This window comes from Hakea prostrata, chromosome 5, assembly GCF_041222555.1.
Source record: "Hakea prostrata isolate BN-2017 chromosome 5, UWA_Hpros_2, whole genome shotgun sequence".
NCBI lineage: Eukaryota > Viridiplantae > Streptophyta > Magnoliopsida > Proteales > Proteaceae > Hakea > Hakea prostrata.
In genome coordinates, this window is record NC_142604.1 from 57624257 (window position 1) to 57650849 (window position 26593).

Below are 26593 nucleotides of genomic sequence, written 5' to 3' on the forward strand. Positions count from 1 at the left end.
AAAAAGAATATAAAATTCTAAGGGCCTGTTTAGTTACATGAGTTTGGAGATTTCAAATCCGTAGAGTCATCATAAAGTTAACTATTTAGTTAACCTAAATCTGTGAAATGAAATATGTGGATTCATCCTAAAAAACTGTTTAGTCGACGTGATTTTTGTGAATGCGCAAATGTTTAGCACTTTTATAGTCGGGAAAAATCTCTGGATTTCACCGCATACCCATAAATCTACATATTCACGTTTTTAGTGTAAAAAGATAAATCTTTAGATTTCATGAATCCAAGGATTTTCACAACCAAACGGATATAAATCTTGCATTCATGAATTAATAAATTAAATGTCCAAGGGCAAATTTGAAAAATCACTTTTAGGGCGGTTACAAAATATAGGTTATATATTTGTAACTATCGCATTACTTGAGAGTAAGTGAGTGTGATTACATTACGTAAGTTTTTCCTAAGAAGAGGCAGTTCCCATTTCTCTCCCTTTCTCCAAAAAACGCATGAAGGAGAAACCCATTGGAGGTTTCTTTCCTTTGCTTTAGATCATTCTTTCATCCTTTTGCATTTAAGTTGTGGAAATTATTTCTTTTCCTAGTGATTATGGAATTACCCCAGTAAAGCTTTGGTGGTGGAACGAGAACGTGGATCCAAATTTACTTCCGCTGCAAATACTTTATTAAAAAAAAATGAATCCAGATAAGGATCTTTCTCAATCAATTATAGAATTGAATATATATGAATATTACCTACAATATTCAATAACATTCTTTTCATTTAATGGTTACAAATTAAATTCACCCAAATATGTAGAATGGAACAAATGGGTAAGTATAGCCAAAGCTTCTAGGGAACCAAACTAGCCTAATTGTAAGTCAAGAAACAATGTTTCACCAAAAATTTTAAAAAAAAATAAAGTAAATAGTGATATAAAAAGACCCATTCATATTTGAGTCCAATTTTTTTTTTGTTTGATTGAAAACTCGAACTTCTAAGTCTATTCAAAATTTTCGGCTGACATTTCATTTGCAAGGAAATATCATTTGGAGTTCATATATTTCAATATTTTTAATAATCTATTCCAGAAGACTAAAATTCTTTTCATATTTTTCGGTTAATAAAAAGCGATTTGATGACAATGATGTCTATTAGCTTTTAAAATCATTCCATTTTGCTAGACAAGTTGTCTTCTTTTGACCTTGGTGTCGACATATGAGACAAGCCAGAAAAAGTCCAATTTGCTCTCCAAATTTTCAAGGTTTCCCTATCCCTTTGGGCTTTGACCTTTTCTTGTTTAGAGAACAAGCTAACTTAGGCTCTTTTTGGTATCAATTATCATTGTCAATTATGAGAATTTTTCATTATTTTAAATTGTTTGGCATCTATTCTGAATTTTATTTTTATTTAAAATAATAGAAAAACCTCCAAAATCCATAATGAACTTTTTGTCCATTATGGATTATGATGAGAATTTCATTATCTTCATTTGTGTAAGTTTACTTAAAGTTCTATAAGTAAGATGAGGGTAAAATAGTCAATACACATTCTTTTATAACAACCATACTTTTTCCTTCTTTTCTCACTTGTTTACTATCATTTTTAACAATTTTTTATCTTGACACCAAACTTATTTTCCATTTCATAATTTATTTTCGATAAAATTCACCAAACCATTTTTCATTATTGACCAAAAATGAATTCTTGTACTTATTTATTTTAAATAGGCATAATAGAGAATGAGAATTGATACCAAAAAGAGCCTTAGGTACGACATCCATTCTAATCATTGTCGTTTATCTTTAAAAGAATTTTCTAGTAAGGGAAGACTAAGGAATGGGAAAATGCTTAGGAGGAGCGCTAATTCGAACAGTCCATGGCACAGATTTAAAATTGAGTCTTCACTTAATATGGACTGTTAATATAAACGGTCCAAATTAAGTGAATGAATGTTGAATGACTTCGATATAAACTGCTTAGAGCAGCGTTGCTCCCAAGCAAAATCCAAATGAATGAGAATTCAAATATGAAAAGAGGACTAGATGATCGAAAAACAAAAAATGACTAAAAAGGAAAAATAATAAAAAAGACAAGGAAGGGGAGGCACGGCCCTGGCCCTAGGTAGGTCCATCCTTGTTGGTTAATCTACATATTTTTTGGGTATTTAGGATGCTTTCGGCAACTATACCAAAAGATAGTTCCGAAGTTCTTATTTTCTTGGAGAATAGAAGAACAAACAATTGGTGTTTGTTAAAAGCTCTTTTGTTTGTGATTGGTGGAAAAAATAGTTTGAAGAATGGGACTTGTAGAATATGTAATACATGTTCTACTTAGGGCTACAAATTTTGGATAGATGTTTTAGACAATAAAAACCTTTTAAGATCATCTCCAGCCCTAGCCCTTCAAACATCCATGGCATGTCATGTTGGTGTTTAATATATTTTTTTTTTCTAATGGATTAATCAAAAAGAAGGGAGCGGAAAGAGTACAAGGAACACAAAGGCAATGGTAGCTAAAGTAAGATACAACAAAGGCTCAATAAATTTATCCTTGAAAGAAAAAAAAACAAAAAACAAAAAACAAAAAACATAGGCTCAATAAAAGTCACTTAGCTAAAAGTAAAAATAAAGGAGGGGAAACTAGATAGCTAATGCTTGATGGTTTGAAGCATAATATTTTGGTTTTGGTTTAAAAAAAATAATTTATACCCCCCTTTTTGTGTTTTAGAATTGCCCCCCCCCCCCCCCCTTGAGGTAATATAAAATATTTTTTTTGGGGGGGGGGGGGCTTTTTTAATATATATTAAAAACATAAACTTAAAAAAAAAAAAAATATTTTTTTTTTTTAAAATTAAAATATTATTTTGTTTTTTTTTTTTTTTTTTTTTTTTTTTTTTTTTTTTTTTTATTTTTTTTTTTTTTTTTTTTTTTTTTTTTTAAAAATAAATATTTTTTTTTTTTTTTTTTTTTTTTTTTTTTTTTTTTTATTTTTTTAAAATTTTATTATTTCCCTACTTTCTTCCCGCTGGTTTTTTCTTTTTTTTTTTTTTTTTTTTTTGTGTGTTGGTTATGAAGAACCCACCGAATAGAACAATCAGCAAATAAGAGAAAAGAAGAACACAATAATAACAACTAAGAGAAAAGAAAGACACAATAATATATGGGCAAGAGAGAAAACTCCACTATAAATAAAGAAATATCCAAGAGAGAAGATATTTGGGATGATTAAAGAAGTAGGAAGAGGCATTCTTTTATAGCCTCTTCCTCTCCACATATTCCCACATCAGTCGATGTGGGACTAATATTACAACAATCTCCCACTTGGAGATTAGATTGAGAACCAATCAATCTCCACACTAGTCTCTATCTTGCCACCACCATGCTGTCTATGTCTCTATCAAGCCATACAAGGATCTGCACCAAATGAACTTGTCAGTATTGATTGCTTTTGTCAATGCATCTGCTAGGTTCTCTTTCGTGTGGATTTTCTGCATATCCACCCTTCCGTCTTCCACCACTTCACGAACAAAATGATATTGTACTTCTATGTGTTTTGTCCTGGAATGAAAAGTTGGATTCCTTGCAATGTGCAAGGCACTCTGACTGTCACAATACAAGAGAATCTTCTCATGTTTGTGCCCAAGTTCTTCCATGAATCTTCTTATCCAGATTGCTTCTTTACAAGCTTGTGTAGCTGCCATATACTCAGCTTCTGTTGTAGACAGTGCTACAACTGTCTGTAGTTTAGATACCCAGCTCACAGCTCCTTCTGCAATTGTAAACACATAGCCGATAGTGGATTTCCTTTTATCAAGATCCCCGCAAAATCGGAATCAACATATCCTCTGACAGTAAATTCAGATCCTCCATAACATAGAGCAGCATCCAAGGTTCCTTTAATGTATCTTAGGATCCTCTTCACTATAATCCAATGCTCTTGTCCTGGATTCGCCATATGCCGACTAATCACTCCCACTGCATGTGCAATGTCCGGTCTTGTACATATCATAGCGAACATCGGACTTCCCATCTTTGATGCATACGGTACTCGAGACATCTCCATCCTCTCTGCTTCATTGCTAGGACACATACTTGAGGATAACTTGAAATTAACGGGAAGAGGAGTAGAAATTGGCTTCAGAGTCTTGCATATTGAAGCGGCGCAAGACTTTCCTTAAGTAACTCTTCCGAGATAGCCAAATCTTCCTGTTATTTCTGTCTCGGTGAATTTGCATCCCTAGAATCTTGTTTTGCGGGTCCTAGATCCTTCATTTCAAATTCCCTAGCCAACTCGAGCCTTTAATTCTACGATCCGATCTTTGTTGGGGCTCGACACCAACATATCATCGACATACAACAATAAAATGATGAAATCATCATTACCAAACCTCTTGTAATACGCACAAGGGTCCGAAGCAAGTCCGTTGTATCCAAGGCTCAATATGAAGGAATCAAATCTCTTATACCAACATCTTGGCGCTCTGTTTTAAGCCGTATAGAGATTTGTTCAACTCGCAAACCAAGTTCCCTTTTTCGGTTCTTCAAAACCTTCCGGTTGGAGCATATAGATTTCTTCTTCAAGATCTCCATGAAGAAATGCGTTTTTACATCTAATCGCTCAAGATGTAGATCAAACGTAGCACAAAGTGCCGAACTATTCGGACGGTAGTAAGTCGAACCACTTGGAGAAAAGATTTCTGTGAAATCAACACCTTCTTTCTGAGCATATCCTTTGATCACCATTCTTGCACGATACCGCTCTATTTGATCATCACTGTTTCGTTTGATCTTGTAAACCCATTTGTTACCAATGGGCTTCCTTCCGTGCGGTAAAGGTACAAGCTCCCACGTCTTATTCTTATGAAGAGCTTCTAGTTCTTCCTGCATAGCTGCCATCCAAAGTGACGCTTCTGAGCTATCAATCGCTTCTCTGAATGTTGATGGCTCACCATCTTCTGTTAGAAGACAGTATGCAATGTTGCTCTCCATAATATAATCAGACTGCCAGGTTGGTGTATGTCTTTCACGAGGTGACCGTCGAACTTCTACAGTTGTAGACTCAACTGGTACTTGTTCCTCATTTTCTGATTCTGCTCCAGAAGAATTTTCTGGATTGGACTTCTCTTCCTCCTGAACTGTTGTACTCTCCGGAATTTCTATTGAAATGCTACTCACATCTTCCTTTTGCAGCTTATCTTCTGCAAAAATGACATCTCTGCTGATGACGACTTTGTGGGCAGTGGGATCCCACAGTCGATACCCCTTGACTCCATCAGCATTTCCCAAGAATCTGCATTTTCTGGATTTTGGATCCAACTTCGAAATTTCTTGGGGATGATACATCACGTACACAGGACTCCCAAATGTGTGCAGGCGTGAATAATCAACTGGCTTGCCAGTCCACATCTCCATCGGTGTCTTCAAATCAATCGATCTTGTTGGTGATCGATTAATCACATAGCAGGCAGTGTTTACGGCTTCTGCCCAAAAGGACTTAGCCATACTTGCAGTTCTCAACATGGCTCTCGTTCTTTCGAGTAGAGTTCTATTCAACCGCTCTGCTACTCCATTCTGTTGAGGAGTGTAAGCCACCGTGAGTTGTCTCTTGATGCCTTCTTGATTACAAAACTCAAAGAAGTCATCCCCTGTATATTCACCGCCATTGTCTGTCCTGAGGCACTTGATTTTCTTCTCAGTTTCTCGTTCAACTTGCGCTTTGAATGTTTTGAAAACTGAAAACACATCTGACTTCTTCTTAATAGGAAACACCCAACATCTTCTGGAATAATCATCAATGAAAGATACATAGTACCTTGCTCCTCCCAGAGATGTAACCGGTGCTTGCCATACATCAGAGTGAACTAATTCCAGAATACTTTTACTCCCCGGAATCGGATGCATTGAACTTCAATCTATGCTTGCTTGCTTGTAAACACGGTGCTCACAAAAAGGTAATGAAACCTTTGTGAGACCCGGGAGTAATTTCTGTTCTGCGAGAACCTTCAACCCTTGCTCTGACATGTGGGCCAATTTTCGATGCCACACTTTTGTCATCTCTTCTGCAGTACCGGTTGATGCAACTGATGCTTCTGCCTCCAGACATGTTTCTCCCATTACTTCGTACAAATTTGCAGCGCCCCTTTCAGCTTTCATTACAACTAGCGCTCCTTTGACGACCCTCATCATTCCATTTTGGATGCGTGTCTTGCACCCAATTTCATCTAATTGTCCCAAAGACAATAGATTCTTCTTTAAGCCCTTCACATGCCGCACATTTTGAATAGTGCGTACCATACCATCGTACATCTTCAACTTGATGGTGCCAACTCCAACAATCTCCAAGGCATGATCATTTCCCATGTACACAGACCCTGTAGAGATAGGTTCATAAGTTTGAAACCAATCTCTGCGAGAGGTCATGTGCCATGTTGCTCCCGAATCCAAGATCCAAGCATCACTATGTTCCAATCTATCCTTGATTCGCCATTCTTGATTCGCTGTAAAGAATCTCTCCTTCAGCAACGCACCCTTGAGATGTTTCTACCTTATCTACAATTTGATGAGGTGAAGTGATTTTGGCTTCATACAATTTGATGAGGTGATCCCAAACCTCCTTTGCAGTTTTCTTCTCTTCTATGCCCCCTAAAATATCATCTGATAATGCTATATGCAAATCAGAAAGAGCAATCGCATCTATTCTGTTCCACTTTTCGTTGTTTGTGAACTCCGCCGGCCGAACACTGATGGCTTCCAGGCAGTTATCTTTTATCAATAATGCCTTCATCTTCATTTTCCATAATGAGAATTTCGTGCCGTCAAACTTACCGATATCAATTTTTGCTGCCATTGCTTCTATCACGAGCTGTTGTTGGCTGCAGAATAACTCCCACTATTTCACGTGAAACTTGTCTTCTCAAGTTATCTCCACTGGTATATGGTTGAACCAAAATGCACCAGGAAAATTTCCAGGAAAGACTGGAGGGACACAAGCGGTCCGCTTAAAAACCAGACTCCTTAGACAAAATTTTCCTAGACATGCACTTAATCACCCAATACACCTTTCTAGGATACCCGAAAAGAAACCACGTGAAATTGCGACTTCTGCAGCACCTCCGTAGGATAAAAAACAATATCTTACTTATTTTTCTGATGTGAAAGATCCACCTAAGTGGCAATCACAGAGCATACTATAAGTAGATACTCACACCCTAAACCAAACAACCAAACCCCCCAAGGAATTTTCCTTTTCTGATGTGGAAGCTCAGACTATGCTGCAACCACAGAGCATACTTCAGAAAAACCTCGCTCTGATACCACTGTCGGGTTATGAAGAACCCACCGAATAGAACAATCAGCAAATAAGAGAAAAGAAGAACACAATAATAACAACTAAGAGAAAAGAAAGACACAATAATATATGGGCAAGAGAGAAAACTCCACTATAAATAAAGAAATATCCAAGAGAGAAGATATTTGGGATGATTAAAGAAGAAGGAAGAGGCATTCTTTTATAGCCTCTTCCTCTCCACATATTCCCACATCAGTCGATGTGGGACTAATATTACAACAGTGTGTGTGTTGGAATTCTTCAGTGTATGAAACATCATATTCCTTGTATTCCTAGGACACCTCTTTCTTTCTTTTTCTTTATCCTCCCATTAGAAAGCCCTTGGACTGCTAATCCTCTATCTTAGATGTGTGTGTGTTGGAATCCCTCATTGTATGAAACATCATAATCCTTGTATTCCTAGGACGCCTCTTTCTTTTTTTTTCTTTTTTTTTTTTTGGGGGGGTGGGAGGGAATTGGGGTTCATTTGGGCTCCGAGCTAGCTTACATGCACCCTGACTACTCCTCAGGGGTAGCTTTTATATATAATTTAAATATAAAATAGGACTTCGGCCATGGTTCCGAAGGGATTCGAACTCTTAACCAGTCATATGTGGAGGTATTGGTCTTTTATCAACTAAGCAACCCCTCGAAATTCTCTTAAAACCAATAGAATTCAAAGATCATGAGGTTTGAATGCTTCATTCAATCAAAATATAATGTTAGTGTCATGCATAATCTATGGCCTAATCACTTGTTTGCTATAATTCCATAAACAATTCATTGGAAAGTTTTCTATCAATCCAAATGTATGTTGGTAGAATGACCAAAAAACAATTATAACAACAAAACTTCAACAACAATGAGATATTGGAGGACATCAATCACTATCCTCCTTTAAGAAAAGCTCTTGGACTGATAATCCTCAATTATATTCCTCTTTCAAACCTTAAACATTGGAGAAGTTTGAGACCATGAAAAGATGGAAAGGGTGAAAAAGTTGGAGAAAATTAAAAGCATGAATGGCCAGAAGAGAATTAGCAACACTCCATCAAAAATTTTAGAATTCTATAATCTACACTCTGAGACACAATATGAAGCAGTTGGGAAATCAGAATAGAAGATGAACTGGATCAACAACACTTAACAATATCTCTCTAAATTTTAGCAATCTCCAGAAGGGAGGATGTCATCTTGGTTTTGGTGGAAGGAAGCTTTGTTGTGGTCAGACTCAGCTCTTTTGTTCTTAAAAAGCGTTTGGTGGGGAAAAAAATAGTTTGCAAAATGGATTTTGTAGAATATGTCAACATGCAAGACCTGTTCTACATAGGGCTACAAAATTTGAATAGATGGTCTAGACAATAAAAACCTTTTGAGATCATCTACAGCCCCAGCCCTTCACACATCCATGGCATGTCATGTTGGTGTTAAATAAATATCTAGGTTATATATATATTTTATGGATAAATAAGTTCGTTAATCATAAGGAAGGGAGTGGAAAGAATATGAGGAACACAAAGGCAACGATAACTAAAGTAAGACGCAACAAAAGCTCAATAAATTTTCCCTAAAAAAAAACATGAGCTAAATAAAAGTCGCTTAGCTAAAAGCGAAAAACAAGTGACAATAAAGGAGGGGGAACTAGATGGCTAATGCTTGATGGTTTGAAACATAATATGTTGATTTTGACTTAGAAAAATTAATTAGAACCTCCCTTATGGTATATGAAATAATCCCCATCTCCCTCTCCTAGTAAGTTAATATGTACCATTTTTAGGGGAAAAAAACCGAGTATAGAATAATTTATCAATACACCCCCTAATTTAATAAAAAATCATATTTATTACTTTTGAAAAAATTCAATTACAAATGCACCTGTCCTGTTTACTTTTTTTTTTTTTTTTTTTTTTTTTTGGGTTTACACTACTATTTAATTTCAGTGGTAAATGATATGTCATCCTAATAAAGAATCCTAAATACCCATTTCACACTCCCTTATGATTAGTTTCCCAAAAATTATATTAGAAACCCGAAACTATCCTCCCTTTAGAAAGCCCTTGGATTGCTAATCCTCTATCTTAGATGTGTGTGTTTGAATCCCTCTGTGTATGAAACATCATATTCCATAGTATATTCCTAGGATACCTCTTTCTTTCATTTTTTTTTTTTTTGGGTGGGAATTGGGGTTCATCCGGGGCTTTAGGATAGCTTACACGCACCCTGACAATTCCTCAGGGGTAGCTGTTACGTATAATTTAAATATAAAGCAGGACTTCGTGCATGGCTCTAAAGGGTTTCGAACTCTTAACCTCCATTTGTAGAGGCATTGGTCTTTTGTCAACTAAGCAAACCCTTGAAGTTCTCCTAAAACCAATAAAATTCGAGGATCATGAGGTTTGAATGCTTCATTCAATAAAAATAGAATGTCACGTCATGCATAATCTGTGGCCTAATCACTTGTCCGCTATAATTCCATTAACAATTTATTGGAGAGTTTTCTCTTAAAACCAATAGAATTCGAGGATCATGAGGTTTGCATGCTTCATTCAATCAAAATAGAATGTCACGTCATGCATAATTTGTGGCCTAATCACTTGTCTGCTATAATTCCATTAACAATTCATTGGAGAGTTTTCTATCAATCCAAATGTATGTTAGTAGAATGACCAAAAAACAACTATGACAATAAAACTTCAGCAACAATGAGATATTGGAGGACATCAATCATGAAGAACAAAACTTGATCCTCCTAAAATTTCTTGGACTGCTAATCCCCTATCGTATTCTTCTCCTTCAAACCTTGAACATTGGAGAAGCTCGAGAATATGAAAGGATGGAAAGGATGGAAAGGTTGAAGAAAAGATGAGGGATATTCTCTACCTGATTAACCAAAAAAGTAAAGGCAATTAGGTCATTTAAACTAATATTAGAAGGGTTAATATCACAGGGTTGCATAAGAATCTTTTAATCTTTTCAATTTCAAAACTAACAAATGCTAGCTTTAAGGGTACATTTGTAATTGTTAAAAAAAAAAGAACATTTGTAATTGAATATTTTTAGCGGCAATCGATTTTCAAAAAAATCTAAAGATGTGTATATAATTTGTCCTTTATTATATGTTAAAGTTTAAAAAAAAAAACAGAGGAATTGAAACTTTGATTGGTTGCATAGATTATAGATATAAAATACATGAAACTATTGTCACTTGATGACTTTAAATAAGATTTCTTTTGATTCCTCCCAAGCGTAAGGGAAGTAAAAGAATCTTAATTTACCATAAAAATAAAGAGATAGAATCTTAATTAATATATGTAGAGTTAACACTTGGACGGCATATTAATACAAGCAAGATTAATAAAATGTTATAAAAATTAAAAGAAAAGAAGTTTGTACCAACCACTGGTCACCAGCCACAAGAATTATATTCAAATTTTCTGGGCTAAGTTGAGGATCTCAATCATCCAATGAAAAGCTTCCAAATTGAAGAATTATTTATTAAAAGTGTTAGAAGTCACTAATGAAAGAGATTCGAATTTTGTCTTGTGCAAATGCTTGTTTAGACCCTTTGATACATTATGTGGTGTGAATATTAAGATGGTGAGTGATACGGGAAAAATATCGTCGAACTGGGCCATTCTTGGTTCAACCCTTGACCCTAGTCGGGGATGAACCGACCGATTGAGTTCGTATGAACTGGGTTTGAAGATAGCTGCTAAGGAAGAAACCTTACACGATCAGCAGGCAAACACGAGTCCGAGATTCTCGGGACGGATAACCCGTCAGGAGATGGTTTGGTTATCAGCACTCACGGAAGTAGACGATCTTGCAAACTTGGATAACCACCACACCCACAACAAAAGATCGTGTCATCTAGGGAAGTTATCCATCACTCCACTAACGGGTCTAACCGTCAAAGATCTGACGGTCACCAAAAGAAGGATCGAACGAGTTTCAACGGGCAGGATTAGAAGGTACATTCTATATAAATCATAACCTACGTACGAAGAAGGTAACTGAATCATATTCCCAGTAATCGTATTCATACTTTAGCTTTGCAATTAGCCAGAGTCTTTGTGATCAGTTCATTAACTGACTTAGCCTTCGGAGGTGGACTCCCGACCCCCACGGTTGGGCCACATCTAACAATTGTTTTGCAGGTCATCCATTAGTGATCTAAGGGCTGAGCAGATTTTGGATGCATCAGTGAGTGACAAAAGTAAAAAAGATACCGTAATGAATAATCATATTAAAGTCCGTTCGAAAGTTACTTCGATACTTGATAAGCTACCAGAAAATCATTTGAAGTGAACCAACAATGTTCAACAGAAGCTGCCCCAGTATGAAGAACTAATTTAATCCAAATAGTCTCTACTGAAGGAATTGAAAGGACAAGGTGCGGATCTAAAATAAGAAGTCATGAGAATATACATAAAATGGCTTAGACCTTATATCTAGTATAACTTTTGAAAATTTGAAATGCATAGATGTTTTAACAAAAGAAAAAGAAAGAAAGGCAAAGATGTACATACTCAAACACTTATTTATTAATTGAGATAAAGCTGTGTAATTATTATCCTACTACATTGATTTGGACATCATGATCAGAATGGGTCTCAAACTGTCAAGGCAATTTCCTTCGTTTTCAAGTGGTTGCATATTTGGTAATAAATGACCACAATCTAAAATCTATGAATCATATTGGGAAATTTTCACTAAAAAAATCATATTGATAAATTATTATTATTATCTTTTTAGTAGTATTGGCAAATTAGTTAACATGGTCATATTTGCCTATATGTAACATAGTTAGATATACTTCTCATACAAATTTAGTATCAAATTTTTTTTTTGGGTTAGATAAAATAGTTAGTCTTTCAATTTAGAATGGGAAAGCATCCACTATTGTGCATAGTTCTCTGCTATGCACAACAGTGCACATAGATTTGTGCATAACAGTGTACATAGATACCAAATAATAGGCTGAAAAAACAAGAAAGTTACAACCAAGGGCAGGGGCCATGGCCCCCCGGATTTATAATTTTTTTAATAATTTCTTAGCTTTTTTAATTTTATATTAATTTCCTTTATTTTTTTCGATTTTTTCTCTTCTCACATGGGAAATATCACTATTTGCCCCCCCCCCCCAAAAAAAATTGAGAACAAATTTTAAAGGTAAAATAATGGGTACAAATGTCATTCCTAGTTAAAAAATAACTCTTCAATCCCTATTTATTCTCCCTTCTTTTCTCTCTCACATCTTTTCTTCCTATTTATTCTCCTTCTATAAAAGGGAAATTTTTGAAAAAAATATATATTATTAAATATTCTAAATGTCATTTCTAATGGAAACTAACTCTTCAATCCCTCTTTATTCTCCCCTCTCTTCTCTCTCACATTTTTTTTCCCTATTTATTCTCCTTCTATAAACATGGGTTAAGAGAAATTTTTGAAAAAAAAAATATTCTATATTCAATTTATTCTATAAACGGATTAAGGAAAATTGGGGAAAAAATCTTCTCCAAAATGCAGCACTAGATAGTAAAGGATGGAGTGTGGGACTGTTCAAAGGAGGACAGCTACACTATCTCAGTATAGGAGGATTGAAGAAGGGAAAGATCGTGGAGGCTCTCTTAAGTGGAATGATGGAGGCGAATAGAAAAAGCACAAGCCAACAATATACAAGTAGAAGAAATATGGTGCAATGAAAAGGAACTGCTTGATCTAATCTCATCACAAACCACACCAAGTGGCCAATAGATTATATCCCAATTTTTGTAAAGATAATTTGTAATAGTAAGAATCCTAGTCTGAAACAATTTACACACACCACACTCCAGCAATGGCTCACTTATTTAGCATATATATATATCCTCCATAGAGCATCAGCAAAGAATAGAAGTGATAGATGCTTTTTAGTTAGTAAGGTAACTAACTACCATTGGTTAGCATTTCTTACCTATATCTGGTTGAAAAAAAATACCATTACCAATAATTTACCTATTTTTGTCAAATATATGTGGGCCCCACAAAGTATATGCGGACGTATTCTTTAATATAATAAAATAATTCATAGGTGAGACTTCCAATGGGTTTTATAAGGACCCACACAAAATGTGTCGGGCAAAAACATTGGTGCTTCCCCAATCTAGACTTCTATTATTCGGCCCCCCCTAATATTTAATCTTAGTTCCGCCCCTAGTTACAAACCTATTTTGGACTTTTCAAATTTGAGATCATGCTTTAAATTTCAGCCCATTACTTGGCATCTATGTGCAGGGCAGAGAATGTTTTCCGGTTTAGAATGCAATTTTTTTTTTTTTGTGCATAAAAGGAGTGGTTTTCTAACTTTGTTGAAAGAGTTTTGAGTGGGAATACGACCGGTTTTGTTGTGACCCCTATATTACTTTAGCTTCCTTAAATTCTACGTTTAAAATTAAGAAAGTTAAAGTAAGATTTTTCAAACTAAATGTCAAGGGGAATTTTTGGAGTGGGGGTCACAGATTGTAATCTTACACCCAAAGTCGGTTTTTTAGAGAATGAAACAGCAAAAGAGGAGCTTGAAATTATAAACTGCTAGTAGAAAGTAGCTTGTGAAGGAAAAAGAAAGCATCAGCGGCTTCACAATTTTAGATGGTGCCTTTCGGTGATCATAAGGAGGACTGGAATTAATTGTTGGAGCTTTTTTTTTTTTTTTTTTTTTTTAACAAGGAGTTTTAATCAGGTACTTTTTTTTTTCTTTTTTTTTCTTTATTCAATCTTTGTATCTCTTTTTTCTGTTATACAAATTTGATGTTACAAAGAGGAAGAAAGAAAAGAAAAAACTAGGATTTCTAGTGAATAGTGATCAGAATTTTAGTGAAATAAAAAGAGGGTTGAGAGATGGAGGGTGAAATGTAGTTTTTTTTTTTGGGTCAAGTTTTTCAGCTATTTATGGAAAGGAAAGAGTCACTAGATGTGGAGAATCAAAGGATAAAGAGTGGTTAATTGGGAAACAAATACATCTTTGGACAAAGAGTAGTTGATCAGGAACAGATATATCTTTTGGACTTAATACCAAATAAGTAGAGCATGGATTAGGAGAAGAAAGAAATTTGAAAAGAATTATCAAAAGGAGAAGGAAAATTTTATAAGAAGGGAGAAAGAAGAAGAATATCCACAACACTTTGGTCACACAAGAGCATCCTTCTTCTTTAATAGGTGCAAGTGTACATAAAAAAATTGTAAAAACAACTCCAAACATAATCTAATACAATAGTAAACACAAATCCATAAAAATAAATAAATAAAGGATTGTATATCACAAATCCATAAAAATAAATAAATAAAGGATTGTATATCCTATCTAAAGTAATCAAGCTATACCATCATATGTGTTCAATCTAATATTTTTCTCATAAATCTAGGAATCAAAATTGTATTTTAGAAGTTTATATGAGATTTGTTAGGATTGATTAATCGATATTGTCAATCTCTTCTTGTAGACCACATCAACAGAGTTATTTTAGGATTATCTAGGAACAATCAATCCCTATATATTTTTGCCCTTGTGGATAAAGTGTCTGTCCCCTTCTCCCTCTCTCATTCTAATAACCATGTTATACTTTCAACTACTAATTAATAGTATAAACCCAACAATGTATAAAAAAAAATATGATTATATGGAGAATATCTAAGGGCCTGTTTGGGTTACAAGAATCCAAAGATTTGAAATCTCTGGATTCATGAATACAAAATTTATACCTGTTTGGTTTTGAAAATCTCTAGATTCATGAAATCTAGAGATTCATCTTTTTTTCACTAAAAATGTGAATATGTAGATTTATGGGTCTGGGGTGAAATCTAGAGATTTCATCTCTACTATAAAAACATCAAACATTTGTGTATTCACAAAAATCACAGATGAATTCACAGATTTCATTCCACATATTCGGTTAACCAAACAGTTAATTTCATAAATTATAAGAAATCTCTAGATATTTAAAATTTCTATACTCATGTAATCAAACAGGCCTTAACAAAATCTTGGAACGTAAAAAAGAAGAAGATGAAAAGAAGAAAAAAAACCCATAGAAGGGATTCTTTGGTTGATTATATAAAAAGATTTCAAGAACTTTTAGATGAGAAGGGAGGGATACATTGGAACTTTGTTTGTTGAGGAGAGTATTAGTCATTTCCCTACGGTAAATTCATGCCATAATGTCCTATCACTATTCCATTGATCAGAAAGATTTTATTAAAAATTAATATATATTATGTAAATTAGTAACAATAAGTATTTTTGGGTATTATTTATAATATTTTTAACTAAACATATATTTTATAAGATAATTAAAAGTTTAACAAATCAACAACGAAGGGGTGTTACTCAAAAAAATTCTTTTTTTTTTTGAATTTTTTTGATTATGAGTTTTTTTTTTTAGTTATTTTGATTTAATAGCTTGCTCATAGTGGAGGTCCTAGTTCTATATCACATTTAGCAAAACAAGCATTGAATAGATTAAGTTATTATCTTCCTGGGATTTTATTGACAAAGTTCTTGATTCTTCTGAATATTTTTTTACTGTTTTTTATGATAAGTTCTTCTTTCATCATAGGAGGAACAAAAATTTCTCTTAATTCTTTTTGTAAATTTGGTTATACCATGTGTAGAGTTGATGCAAGAAACCGAGAATATATCTAAAAATTGGGTTAGAATAATTGTTTGCTAAATTCATAATTGTGTGCACCTTGTTCTTGCATTGATTGAGATGCAAACAATTATAGACATCAATATTTTGAAGACTTACTTTGGTGGTTAATTAGTCACCATTATTCTTGAAAATAGTTGAAATATGAATAGGACACTTCTATCTCTTTATATGTACAAATTTGCAGTCTCTCATATCACATTATTTATTAGATGTTTGTAGTTATAAAATATTGTTAGGCATCAAGGTTTTTCTGTTCATTGTATCAATTTTGAAATTGGTTGCAGCCAATGTTTTTATTTATCAATTTCAATAAATATTAAACATATCAAATTGATTCTAATTAAAAAAAAAACTTCGATTTTTGAAAAAAAAAAGTAAAGTTTGTCAATCAGCGATGATGTTTTTTCTTGGCTGTGATTATAGCGTATCAATTGAGTTGTTGGTATTGGTTTCTGTAAAAAAGATGGTTGGGAAGAAAAAATATTGTTCTAGATATTTTGTTGGGTAGAGAATATCAAAATCCTCACAACATAATAAAAACGTGGAAAAACATTCAAGGTTTATAGGAGTTTTTTTTTTCTTCTTCTTTTGGGTAAAAGGTTGTTAGGAGTTCTTAGTTTTCATTTAGTATTTTAGATTGAATTGAGGAAAAAAAAAAAAAAACGAATGGAAAATCGATACGTTGCACTGGTAAGATGAGACTTTTTGACGCCAGTGAGAAATGAGAATCCTTTTGGACTTCAAAGTTCAAACAAAGATAACACTTGTAAAGTGGGTAAATTTTCCTTTTTTTATGATTAAGCTTTTTGAGTTACGTAGCAGATCAACAAAGAACAGAACCGCCGGCGTTGAATGAGTAGAAGAGGTTACCGGGTGAATTGCATCTGGGCTCTGGTCCTCTGTGTGTCTGTGTGTGTGTTAATATTACAATTATAAAATTAATATAAGCTGATCAAAGGATGTGTTTAGTTCTTATATATTGGGATTGATTAAGGGTGGGTCCCCAGCGTGTGTTGTACTGTAGTGAAGGTTGCTGGGGAGGTGTTGAAAGTTGAAGATTGAAAAACCATTGAATGCAAAGAAGCTCTGACTAACTATGGTTAGATTTGGTAAAGGGGGGAGGAGGTATGGGTTTGACCATCTCCTCCTTTCTGTGTCCTCTGTGGGGTTGGGTTTTGTTTTTCTCTTCGTCTTGGTGGGTGTGGTGAAGTTCCTTCTTCTTCTTCTGTAGCAACTCTAAGCCAACCTTTTTTTTCTCTTGTCTGTCTCTTGTTTTGCATCTCTTCTTGTGAGATTGAATCTTACTTAGGGAAGGCCAGAGCTGCAATCTCCTCTTCTGGGTTCTGATAGATCCAGCCCCTTCTGGCCTTCTTTCTCTCCCTCTTTGTCTGTGAGTTGGTTGCTTTCATTGATGTTAGAGAATGATTACCAAGGTTCGTTCTTTTTTTTTTCTTTCTTTTTTTGCACCTTTTTGGTCTTACTGTATGTCTTGCCATTCTTGGGCTCGGCTGTGATTTGGGTTTTTCTTGTTTTGTAGTTATGAGGCCGTTGTGTTTGTTCTAGCCAATTGAGTCGTCTGGGTTCTTGTGTTGTTTTGATTCTGGTCATTTACTTTACTGGGGTTTTTTTCTTTTTTCTTTTTTTCTTAGGGGGAAAAAAATATGACTTCTAATGAATATATTTTGTGATTTACAGGTTGATTTTGATAGACTGGATTCTGAATAGTGGAGGAAATCTAAACAGTGGAACGTTTTGGTAGAGTTCGAGATCGGCCTTGCGAAGCCGGGCAGTTGTTATTTTTGTGCTTGACTGATTTAGGAAGACTAGGCTTGCTTTTGCTGCTAATTACTAAGTTCGAGCTGCTGAAGGGTCTTTTTCCTTTGTTCTTCTTAGTATTTCCAATCATATTCGTTTTCTTGTATGGGAAACCCGAAGAAGTGAGCTGCTTTGAATTTTCTTTTCTAATCGACGCCATGGGAGGGATTTGCTCGAGGAGTTCCTCTGTAGATAATGCTCCCGGTAGAAGTTCCCCTCTTGGCAATGGTCATCTTGTGGAGCATGTGCCTCGAATGGCTTATCAGTCCCGTGAGTTGTTGATAGAGGATAATAAAGTCACTCCCTCCTCCAGTAGGGAAGCCATTGATAAACAGTTACAGGAATTTTCATTTCCGGAACCAACTGCCTATCCTTATCCTTATGAAAGCAATCAAGATGATATAATTGATGATGGGATACCCCGGTTATCCAGAGCTTTGTCACAGAAATCTAGATCAACCAAGTCCAAGGCAAAGGTAGGTTCAATTCGAATCCTTTCTAGCAATTCTTTCATTATCTGTCTCTCTTTTTCTTAAGCTAGCTATAAATTGATTCAATGTGATTCAATAATTTTGCCCAAAAGTAGATTGTTTGTATTACTGTCATGAGATTCCGGTGATACTATTGAATTTTAGCTAATATTAGCAGTTGTTTTATGTTTAGCAATGTTGAGTATTAAAGATGAGTGCATCATACCGAAAATCCAATCTCTTGTATGAAACCCATGTTACCAAGACATCTAATTGAAAAACAGACTGCTACTTTAGATTATTTCATACTTTCAGTTATTTCACTTTCCACCTTGACCTTCTCCTCCCACAATGTTTGTTCGCAAGGATAAAATATTAAAATGCGAAGTCGAGGATGCCCTCTCTCAAAAGCTATGCTATTTCTTATTTTTATTTTGCAATCAAACATGTTCAGTTTTGATTTCTCCCCTCCTTCGCAGCCTTTGGGAAGGCACCACATGCAGCTGTGCAATGATTTTTTAATGGAAACACAAGCCTTTCTCTTTCACAGTTTTAGCTGCTCAAGTTGCCTGCTTAAAATTCTCTTGTTGCATTCGTAGGAAGAGTCCCATTGAAGGGGCAGGCCTTGGTGCAATGGTTAGTGGACCACAGTTGTAGCCCGAGGTCAATGCATCGAAATAGATCTCAAAAAAAATTTTCTGGGCGTAAGATTGCATAGAAAATTACCCCCTCCTTGGACTCTACTTGTGCGGAAGCCTTTGGCACCCAGGTTCACACTTTAGTCCTGCTTTGGTTAATTCTATTTTTTATTGTTAATATAAAGAAGAGAAGGATGCTTGATTTCCTTAAGAAATAATTAAGAAACTCCACAACAAATTTATCCATGTTTTTGCACTGCCAACTACAATAGAGCTCTAGTATAGTTTCTAGTGAGATCCAAGTGATGGCACTGTGTTAGGAAAACACTTGTGCATGATTATGGACCATAAGCATTGTGAAAATTGAAAACAACAATTGGGCTGTATGAATTTTATCTTATAATGTAAACTTCTGAGAGCCGCTCCGGCTGTCTGTCTCTTACAAAGGAGGGACAAGGAAAATCTCTCAAAACTCAACGTTTTATCAGTTAAAATTGTTAACCTTGTTGAGATGGACTGATGAGTGATGATCACATTTATTTAGCAAATACTTGACCCTAAAAAAATTAATGATATATGGTGCAAAGTAAAGATAAGAAATCCAGATAAATTGCTTGTTTTAAATTAGACACGGTGGTGAGATAAGTGCTGAACCATTAACCAGGAATATTTCTCATAACTTACCAACTAGAGAACTGGTCTATACAAATCCATTATTGACTAAAAGTAGCAAGCCTGCAATCTATGAAGATAATAAATTCCCATTTCACAGAAACAGTAACGCCTAGGTTTATATATTTATTATAGTTTTTTATTATAAATCATAAACCATGGTTTTAAATGGTAATGGCTTCAAACAGAGCTGTTTGAAGGCGAGGATCCATGTAGCCGACTCCATTTAGTAGGTTTAAAGCTGACTAGTTCTTGTTGTTGTTGTAGTTACTAAAATACTAATGTAAACTAGAAGTGGAAATGGAAAGGAAATTTTTTTTGCATCCTAGTACTGCAATACTTACATTTCCAACTTGACTAACACAATCAAACTTGGTGGCTGTGCCCATTACTATTGATTGCCATCCTTGGACATGTCATGCCTTGCATTGTCAAATAGGGAAATTGAACGATATTCTTTTGTTACTAAACAAATATACATTCAGTTTACCACTATACTCTCTGTAACTGAAGCAATCAGAATTGGGGTGATCATGCTGCTTCCTGATGTGTATGCGGTGAACACAAGAGTCTGCAATCTTCATCTTATTCTTTTGTTAGCTTAAGAATATATTTTCATTTGTAAACCTTCTCTTTAGTCAAAGATATTCTATTTCATTTGGACAAACAACTGATCATTGTCTTATCTGCAACCCTCGTAAAGGTTGGTAGACCTTACTGGTGCTTTAAATGTTCCTGCATTGTTGATAAGCCATCAGAATCTAGCATGGGCATTTTGTACAGTTTGAAATCAATGCTGTTCACAGTGTAGGGCCTTTTGTCTTTCAGAAAATCAAAAATACTCCACGCAACCAGTTGATTTGGACTTCTTTTTGAAACCTTATTTCGCATGAATTTTTAATAATTTGCTGCACTGTAACAGGTTTCAGAAGTGAGCTCAATTTTGGGTAGAGCTGGAACTGTTGGGCTTGGCAAGGCAGTAGAGGTCTTGGACACGCTTGGAAGTAGTATGACAAGTTTGAATCCAAGCAGTGGATTTGTATCAGGGGTGGCAACCAAGGGAAATAAAATTTCAATTTTGTCTTTTGAGGTTGCAAACACAATTGTTAAAGGGGCCAATCTTATGCAATCACTTTCGAAGGAAAACATAAGACATCTGAAAGAAACTATACTTCCTTCTGAGGGTGTTCAAAATTTAGTATCAAGGGATATGGAAGAACTCCTAAGGATTGCTGCTGCTGACAAAAGGTGGGTAAAGGCATATTGGTAGTTTGATCTGATGATGAGTAACGATATTAACTGTTGGTCTGTTGGATCTGATTATTGTGCATGGCTGTGTACATACATGGTCATACCTTGTGGATGAGGGTGGAAGGTGAGCATGTAATTTTATTGTGGCCACCAACACTCGGCCAATGCTTGAAAGCACAGCCGTGTATGTACACAGCCATCCACAAAACCACTTGTGCCCTTCTACTTTTTAACATGTTTTGTTGCATATCTTTATTTATGCATTAATATGTCGGTATTCTTATTGGTCATTTATATCATGTTTACAGGGAAGAATTAAAAATTTTTTCCGGGGAAGTTGTCCGTTTTGGAAACCGTTGTAAAGATCCTCAGTGGCACAATCTGGACCGTTACTTTGAGAAGTATGCTAGATTAGTTTCTTGCAAGCTTCATTTTAGTCTTTCACTGCATTTTATGTACACGTTATTCATGCTTTTCTCTGATGTTCTTATTATGATCAGGCGGGGTTCAGAATTTGCATCACAAAAAAAGCAATTGAAAGTAGAAGCAGAAGCAGTGATGCATCAACTGATGGCTTTGGTTCAGTATACAGTTGTGAGTTTTCATATGCAATCAAACCAGATTATATAAATGAATGTAGAATTGTCCCCAGTCAACTGGAGCTGGAATTTGAGCACTTGAACTTTGTAAATCTGGTTCCCGACTTCCCATTTTGCACCATTTCAAAATAATCCTGTGTTATCTTTGTCATTGTTTTCTTGTTCCTGTAAGCTCATACTCTGTTTGATTTTGATGGAAAATTTCATTAAAAATTCTGTGTTATCTTTCTCCTTCTCATCTAGTCCCTTCGTTTGATTGCATGCTTCTTTTGTCCTCTACTAGGTCTCTTAAAGGGAACCTAGAAATAGAAGATTCCTGCTCCATATGTTTGTCTGCTGTTATTTTATGGTTCACCAATAATGTAAAGCTGAGGCTAGGAGTAGCTTTGCCTATTTTTCCCGCTAAAGGGTCATTTTATTAAATTAACTGAAGAAAATAAGAAATCAATACAGAATGAAGAGCCTCAACAGCAACATGAGAAGACAATGAGCAGAGCAATCAACTGCTCCCCCCTCCCTGGAAGGGGGAGAAAAAAAGAAATATTAAAACCAAAACCTGGTAAGAACCGCTGCCTCCCTTCGTAACTCCAACTGAATCGTCTTAGGAGTGGCTTAGTCTAATTAACCCACAAAACCAAACAAAATTAGTGACTTAAAGGTCTGAACCAAACCAACTGCTAAAAGTATGATCTGCTCAGGCTTGAATGCAGCTTGTACATCAGTAGGAACTGCTGCAATTTTCACTTGAATCTAATGGTCAGGTTAGGAGTTCTGTGGATGGTCACTAAATTATAAACTAATCACCGGAATAGGAACTTTTGGGCTGTAGGAAGAACTAACCAGCAGATGGCTCTCAAACGTGGACCAAATTATAATTGTTACTGCTGTTGAAACTTGTTTTAGAAATCACATATTGAAGAACATCTTTTAGATCATAAACTTGTAATTATCAATGACAATTTTGCTTTTCTGTGATTTATTGAATCAACGGCAAGTTGACCATAAGAAAATCATCTAGCATGCTCTGTTTCATCCTAGCAACCCCTCTAATATGAATCAAGGTGGAATGGGGAGAGGGATACAAGGCAAGGGGGCTAATGCTTGTTTTTGGCAGTTGATGAACCACCCCATTACAGGTTTATGCCCTCCTACCAGCATTGGAGGAGCAAGAACAGAGAAAATAGTCTAATTCTTTTTAACCCTTTTCAACATTAGGGCTTTCCATTGTGATGTGCTTTGTAGTAACCGAAGGCTGTATAACATACTCCACCCACCGACACACGCACACACACACACACACACACACACACACACACACGCACACAAAAAGCCTTTCTTATTGGCTTTCTTGCTTCAGCATGTGGGGTAAATGCTCCCTTGCCAAATCTTGTGGTTCAAGCAACACTTGCTTTCATTTCCAGAGGGTAGCAAATTTCTTTCTCTTTCTCTCTCTTCGTTGTGTGTGCCAAAGGATTCAGTCCATTGGATCATCCTGTTCTTGAGTATTAGAATATGGAATGGATGTTTATATGGATAACATTCCTTGTTGGAGTGGCAGTTGAGCCCCACACGAGAGATGGCAGTTTCTTTGGATTGGATGGTCCTGCACCATATGAGTTATAGGCATCAGGAGGATAGGGTAGTAAGTGGATTCCCAAAATGTGTCAGCCTCTATTTCCTCTATATCTGGTGGTGTGTAGGTGTACGTATGCTACCGTTTTAAAATTTAGTTCTTGCTTTGAATGATTTCATGGTGCAAGTCCTATCATAACTACAAGGAATAATTACTTGTAGGAAGGTCTTCCTTTCTGCATGTAATGATAAATGTGTTGTGAATCCCATGAAAAGTGGTTAGGTGATCAAATAAATTTTGGAAATTGAGTTGTAGAGAACTAGGGGTGACCTTGTGTTGAATTCCTCCACCTTTGATTATAAAAGTGGAGTGTTGAGTTTGATATGGACTCTTAACAAGCAAAAGCTGTAAGCCCTTTTCGGTGAAAGATTTACTTGTAGTTTATTCCTGGGGCTAACTATAAATTATGAAATTTAGGGGGAGGCAACTAAAGTAGCAAAGAGAGAAAATTGGTGCTTGAAAAGTAAACCCAATGGAAGGCGGGGGGGGGGGGGGGGGGATTCAGTCTGGCAGCTGTTCTGGGTTTTTTCTGTGTGTGCAAAACTGAAGTTGGTTGATGCACTGGGGTGAACTCGTGCATGAGCGTGTATGTGTTAACCAGCTATAAGCACATCAGTAAAACTGCAGTGAACAAAAATGCTTTGTTTTGATTTACTGTCTAAACATTTTTGTACCAATCATATTGTTCAACGAGCAAAAAAGGCAGGATTAGCGTTTTGTTGACAAAATTACAGAAGATGCTCCAGTAAAAACCTTATATGGTTTTTCATTGTAAGCTAACGAGTACTAATTTGAACATTAAATAATTCCAGCTTGGCAATTTTAATTGCTTATGAAGTTTTAAAATCTTTGAGATCCTGATTTTATCTGTGTACCCTATTGAATTTCTGTGGGAGCCATAGTTAAAGTGGCAGCACATTTGAGGAGTTTGGTGATAGCTGAATAAAGAAATAAATATACTTGATCAAAGTCTTTCTTTAATCGGAACATGCTTTTCCTTTGTTAGTATGGGTGCTAATTTTCTTCCAGCTTGAAGTTGTGGAAATAACTTTGTTCCCTTGTTGTTTATTTATTTATTTATTTTTATTTATTTAAGGCTAAGTCACTCTTTACTTCTCTATTCTGTTTCATTTCCTCAATGCCTTTCCTTGGGAACTGTCCTAGGAATAGCTCTCTCCCTTTCTTGCTCTTGTTCTTGCTTCTTTTTTGGGTGTGTGTGGTTTTGGGGGAAAGAGAAGAGGTCATCTTTTCTTCTTTTTTTTTTTTTGTGTTGGGGGGGGGGAGGGGTTGTTGGGAGAGAAGCTGTGTTTTTCATATTTGATGTCCGTACTCTGTAGTGACCTATGGATATATGTTGTAAAATATTATGTAGAATGAGTATGATGTGTCCAATGAGAGACAAACTCTTCTAATGTTCATGAAGCCTTGGTCCTCATTTGATCTCACCTGGAGGGGAGCTTTCTTTGTTTTTTTGAAATATTAATCCTCACACTGGAATGAAATTGATTCTTAAGACATTAGTAGATATTATTGGGTGTAGTAGGTTTTATAATTGGCAAACACCTAATGATGAAACTGAAGGGTTACTTCTTCTCTAGCCGGATACCAGGAATTATACCATGAGCGTGTTCTTGCCTTGGACAGATTTGAAACAAGATTACCGGCGTAAACTTCAGGAGAGAGGATAAATGCAAATGCTGCTCAAGAGAGGTGAGTTGACCTTGTATTTTCCAGGTGGAAGAGCTGCATATTGATAGATTGAAAGGCAGAATCTCTGAGGAATTTATAAGATACTTATGATTCTCTGCAAGACACCTGGAGATTTTCAACATTTACTATTCCAAGTGTGCAATCTCTTCTTATTTCTGTTATCATTTTGCTTTAGAAGGACGATTTAAAATGTAACAGTTGGAGTGCTTTAATTCCATATAAGTGGTAGAAAGAAGTATATACTCATTTAATGCTGGGATTGACATTAGCATTAGTTGAAAGAAAATCAGGGTTTTACTATATACTCCATATATGAGTATGGTATATATACTTATTTGGTTCCAGCATGGCCGTATCTCCACTTGTCTTTATCTTGTCAGAAATGAAAAAGATTCAAAATGAACTGAGATATTTGGTGTCAGAATCGATAGTAAGTACTGAAATTCCAGGTGGTTGGGAAGCTCATTCTTCCAGGGTGTCATCTTATGGTGAATGGTGAATTTTATATTTCCTTAATTATTTTCATCAAGTGATAAATGCCAGAAGCATTTGAAGAGATACCATGTTTTAAATGCTTATGTTGTTTTGCAATGTGTTTAACATTGGCCAACTTAGGGTTTCAATATTTATATGTCAGCATGAGCCTCATGTGAATTGGAGTAATAAATATATAAACTCAGTCATATTCATATGAGTTAAAAAGAAAGGCATTAAACAGATTAGGATAATTTGGAAAGGAATATTTGCTAAAGTTAAGACTCTAATTAGTTTTCAAAAAGGAAGTCCTAATATGTTAAAGGCTTTTTCTTTTCTTCCTTTCTTCTGGGAGAAAAATAGATGAGAATAGTTGGTCACCCACCAATTGAAGTGATAAGTACCTTGATGTGGGGATGTAGCCTTCAACCATACAACAAAGAAAGACATCAATCTTCGCAAGTTCATATCAAGAAATACTGAGCGATTGTGGATGATTTATATAGAGGTGAGGCAATGGTTGCTGGACAGGTGAAGGCACTAGGCAGACACCTTCTGAATCAAGGAGATGGGAACCTAGTAGATTATAGAGACTGTTGTTTTAGTAGACTAGTTTGAAGTCATACATTTCCCATTTAATTAGTACATGAAGAACATGGTCCCCCTAGTTGCCATTGGATGAACTTTCAAGTTAAGCCTGGGTGTTTGTCTATATAGTCCAAGGGGTGCCTAGACTTATGATTTAAACTTCATGTAGATTCTTTTCAGGTATAAATTGAGCTTCACTTTGAATTTTGGCTAAGTTCTGACTATATTTTCTTTCCCTAATATGTAAGGAACAGCCCTTGCAATTTTGAGACAAGAATTGAAGAGCCAAAGGAAGCATGTAAGGAATCTGAAGAAAAAATCACTATAGTCTAAGATCCTGGAAGAGGTAGCTATTGGTGCTATTTTGCTTGGCTTTCTTACAAGAAGAGGCTCTTTGGTCCATGATCTCTTTCTACAATCATCATAATTGCCCCAGTTCCGAGTTTATTTGGCTAATTATTTCTGAGAAAATAAAGACTTTTAACAATTTAATATACAATCCAATGCAGGTGATGGAGAAGCTTGTAGACATTGTTCACTTCTTACACATTTAGAGATCCATGATGCCTTTGGTGATGCTGGTATTTATTTTGAATTTTTGGTGCTTTAAATGAAATTATTGTGTATGCTCCTTCAGAAGCATGTCACTGTTTATCATGTCTTTAACTTCAAAATTCAAATTAGTTCGCCCTGTGCAAGTGAAACTTCTTCCATTTGTTTTAAACATTGAG

General features: G+C 35.4%; 1 protein-coding gene across 1 annotated transcript; it reads left to right on the forward strand.

Annotated features, from left to right (window-relative positions):
* Window positions 1-17948: 17948 nt before the first annotated feature.
* On the forward strand, window positions 17949-21949 carry LOC149016760 (protein PSK SIMULATOR 1-like). The gene is made up of 4 exons (XM_089154832.1): window positions 17949-18303; window positions 20530-20855; window positions 21167-21259; window positions 21359-21949. The coding sequence occupies exons 1-4, from the start codon at window positions 17986-17988 to the stop codon at window positions 21486-21488; spliced, it is 867 nt and encodes a 288-aa protein (XP_089010958.1). The 5' UTR covers window positions 17949-17985; the 3' UTR covers window positions 21489-21949.
* Window positions 21950-26593: the final 4644 nt, after the last annotated feature.

Coding starts and splice junctions, on each gene's coding strand:
- LOC149016760 (XM_089154832.1), top strand. CDS start 17,986: ATGGGAGGGATTTGCTCGAGGAGTTCCTCTGTAGATAATGCTCCCGGT. Junction 18,304..20,529: donor CAACCAAGTCCAAGGCAAAG/GTAGGTTCAATT, acceptor GCACTGTAACAG/GTTTCAGAAGTGAGCTCAAT. Junction 21,260..21,358: donor CTGGACCGTTACTTTGAGAA/GTATGCTAGATT, acceptor TATTATGATCAG/GCGGGGTTCAGAATTTGCAT.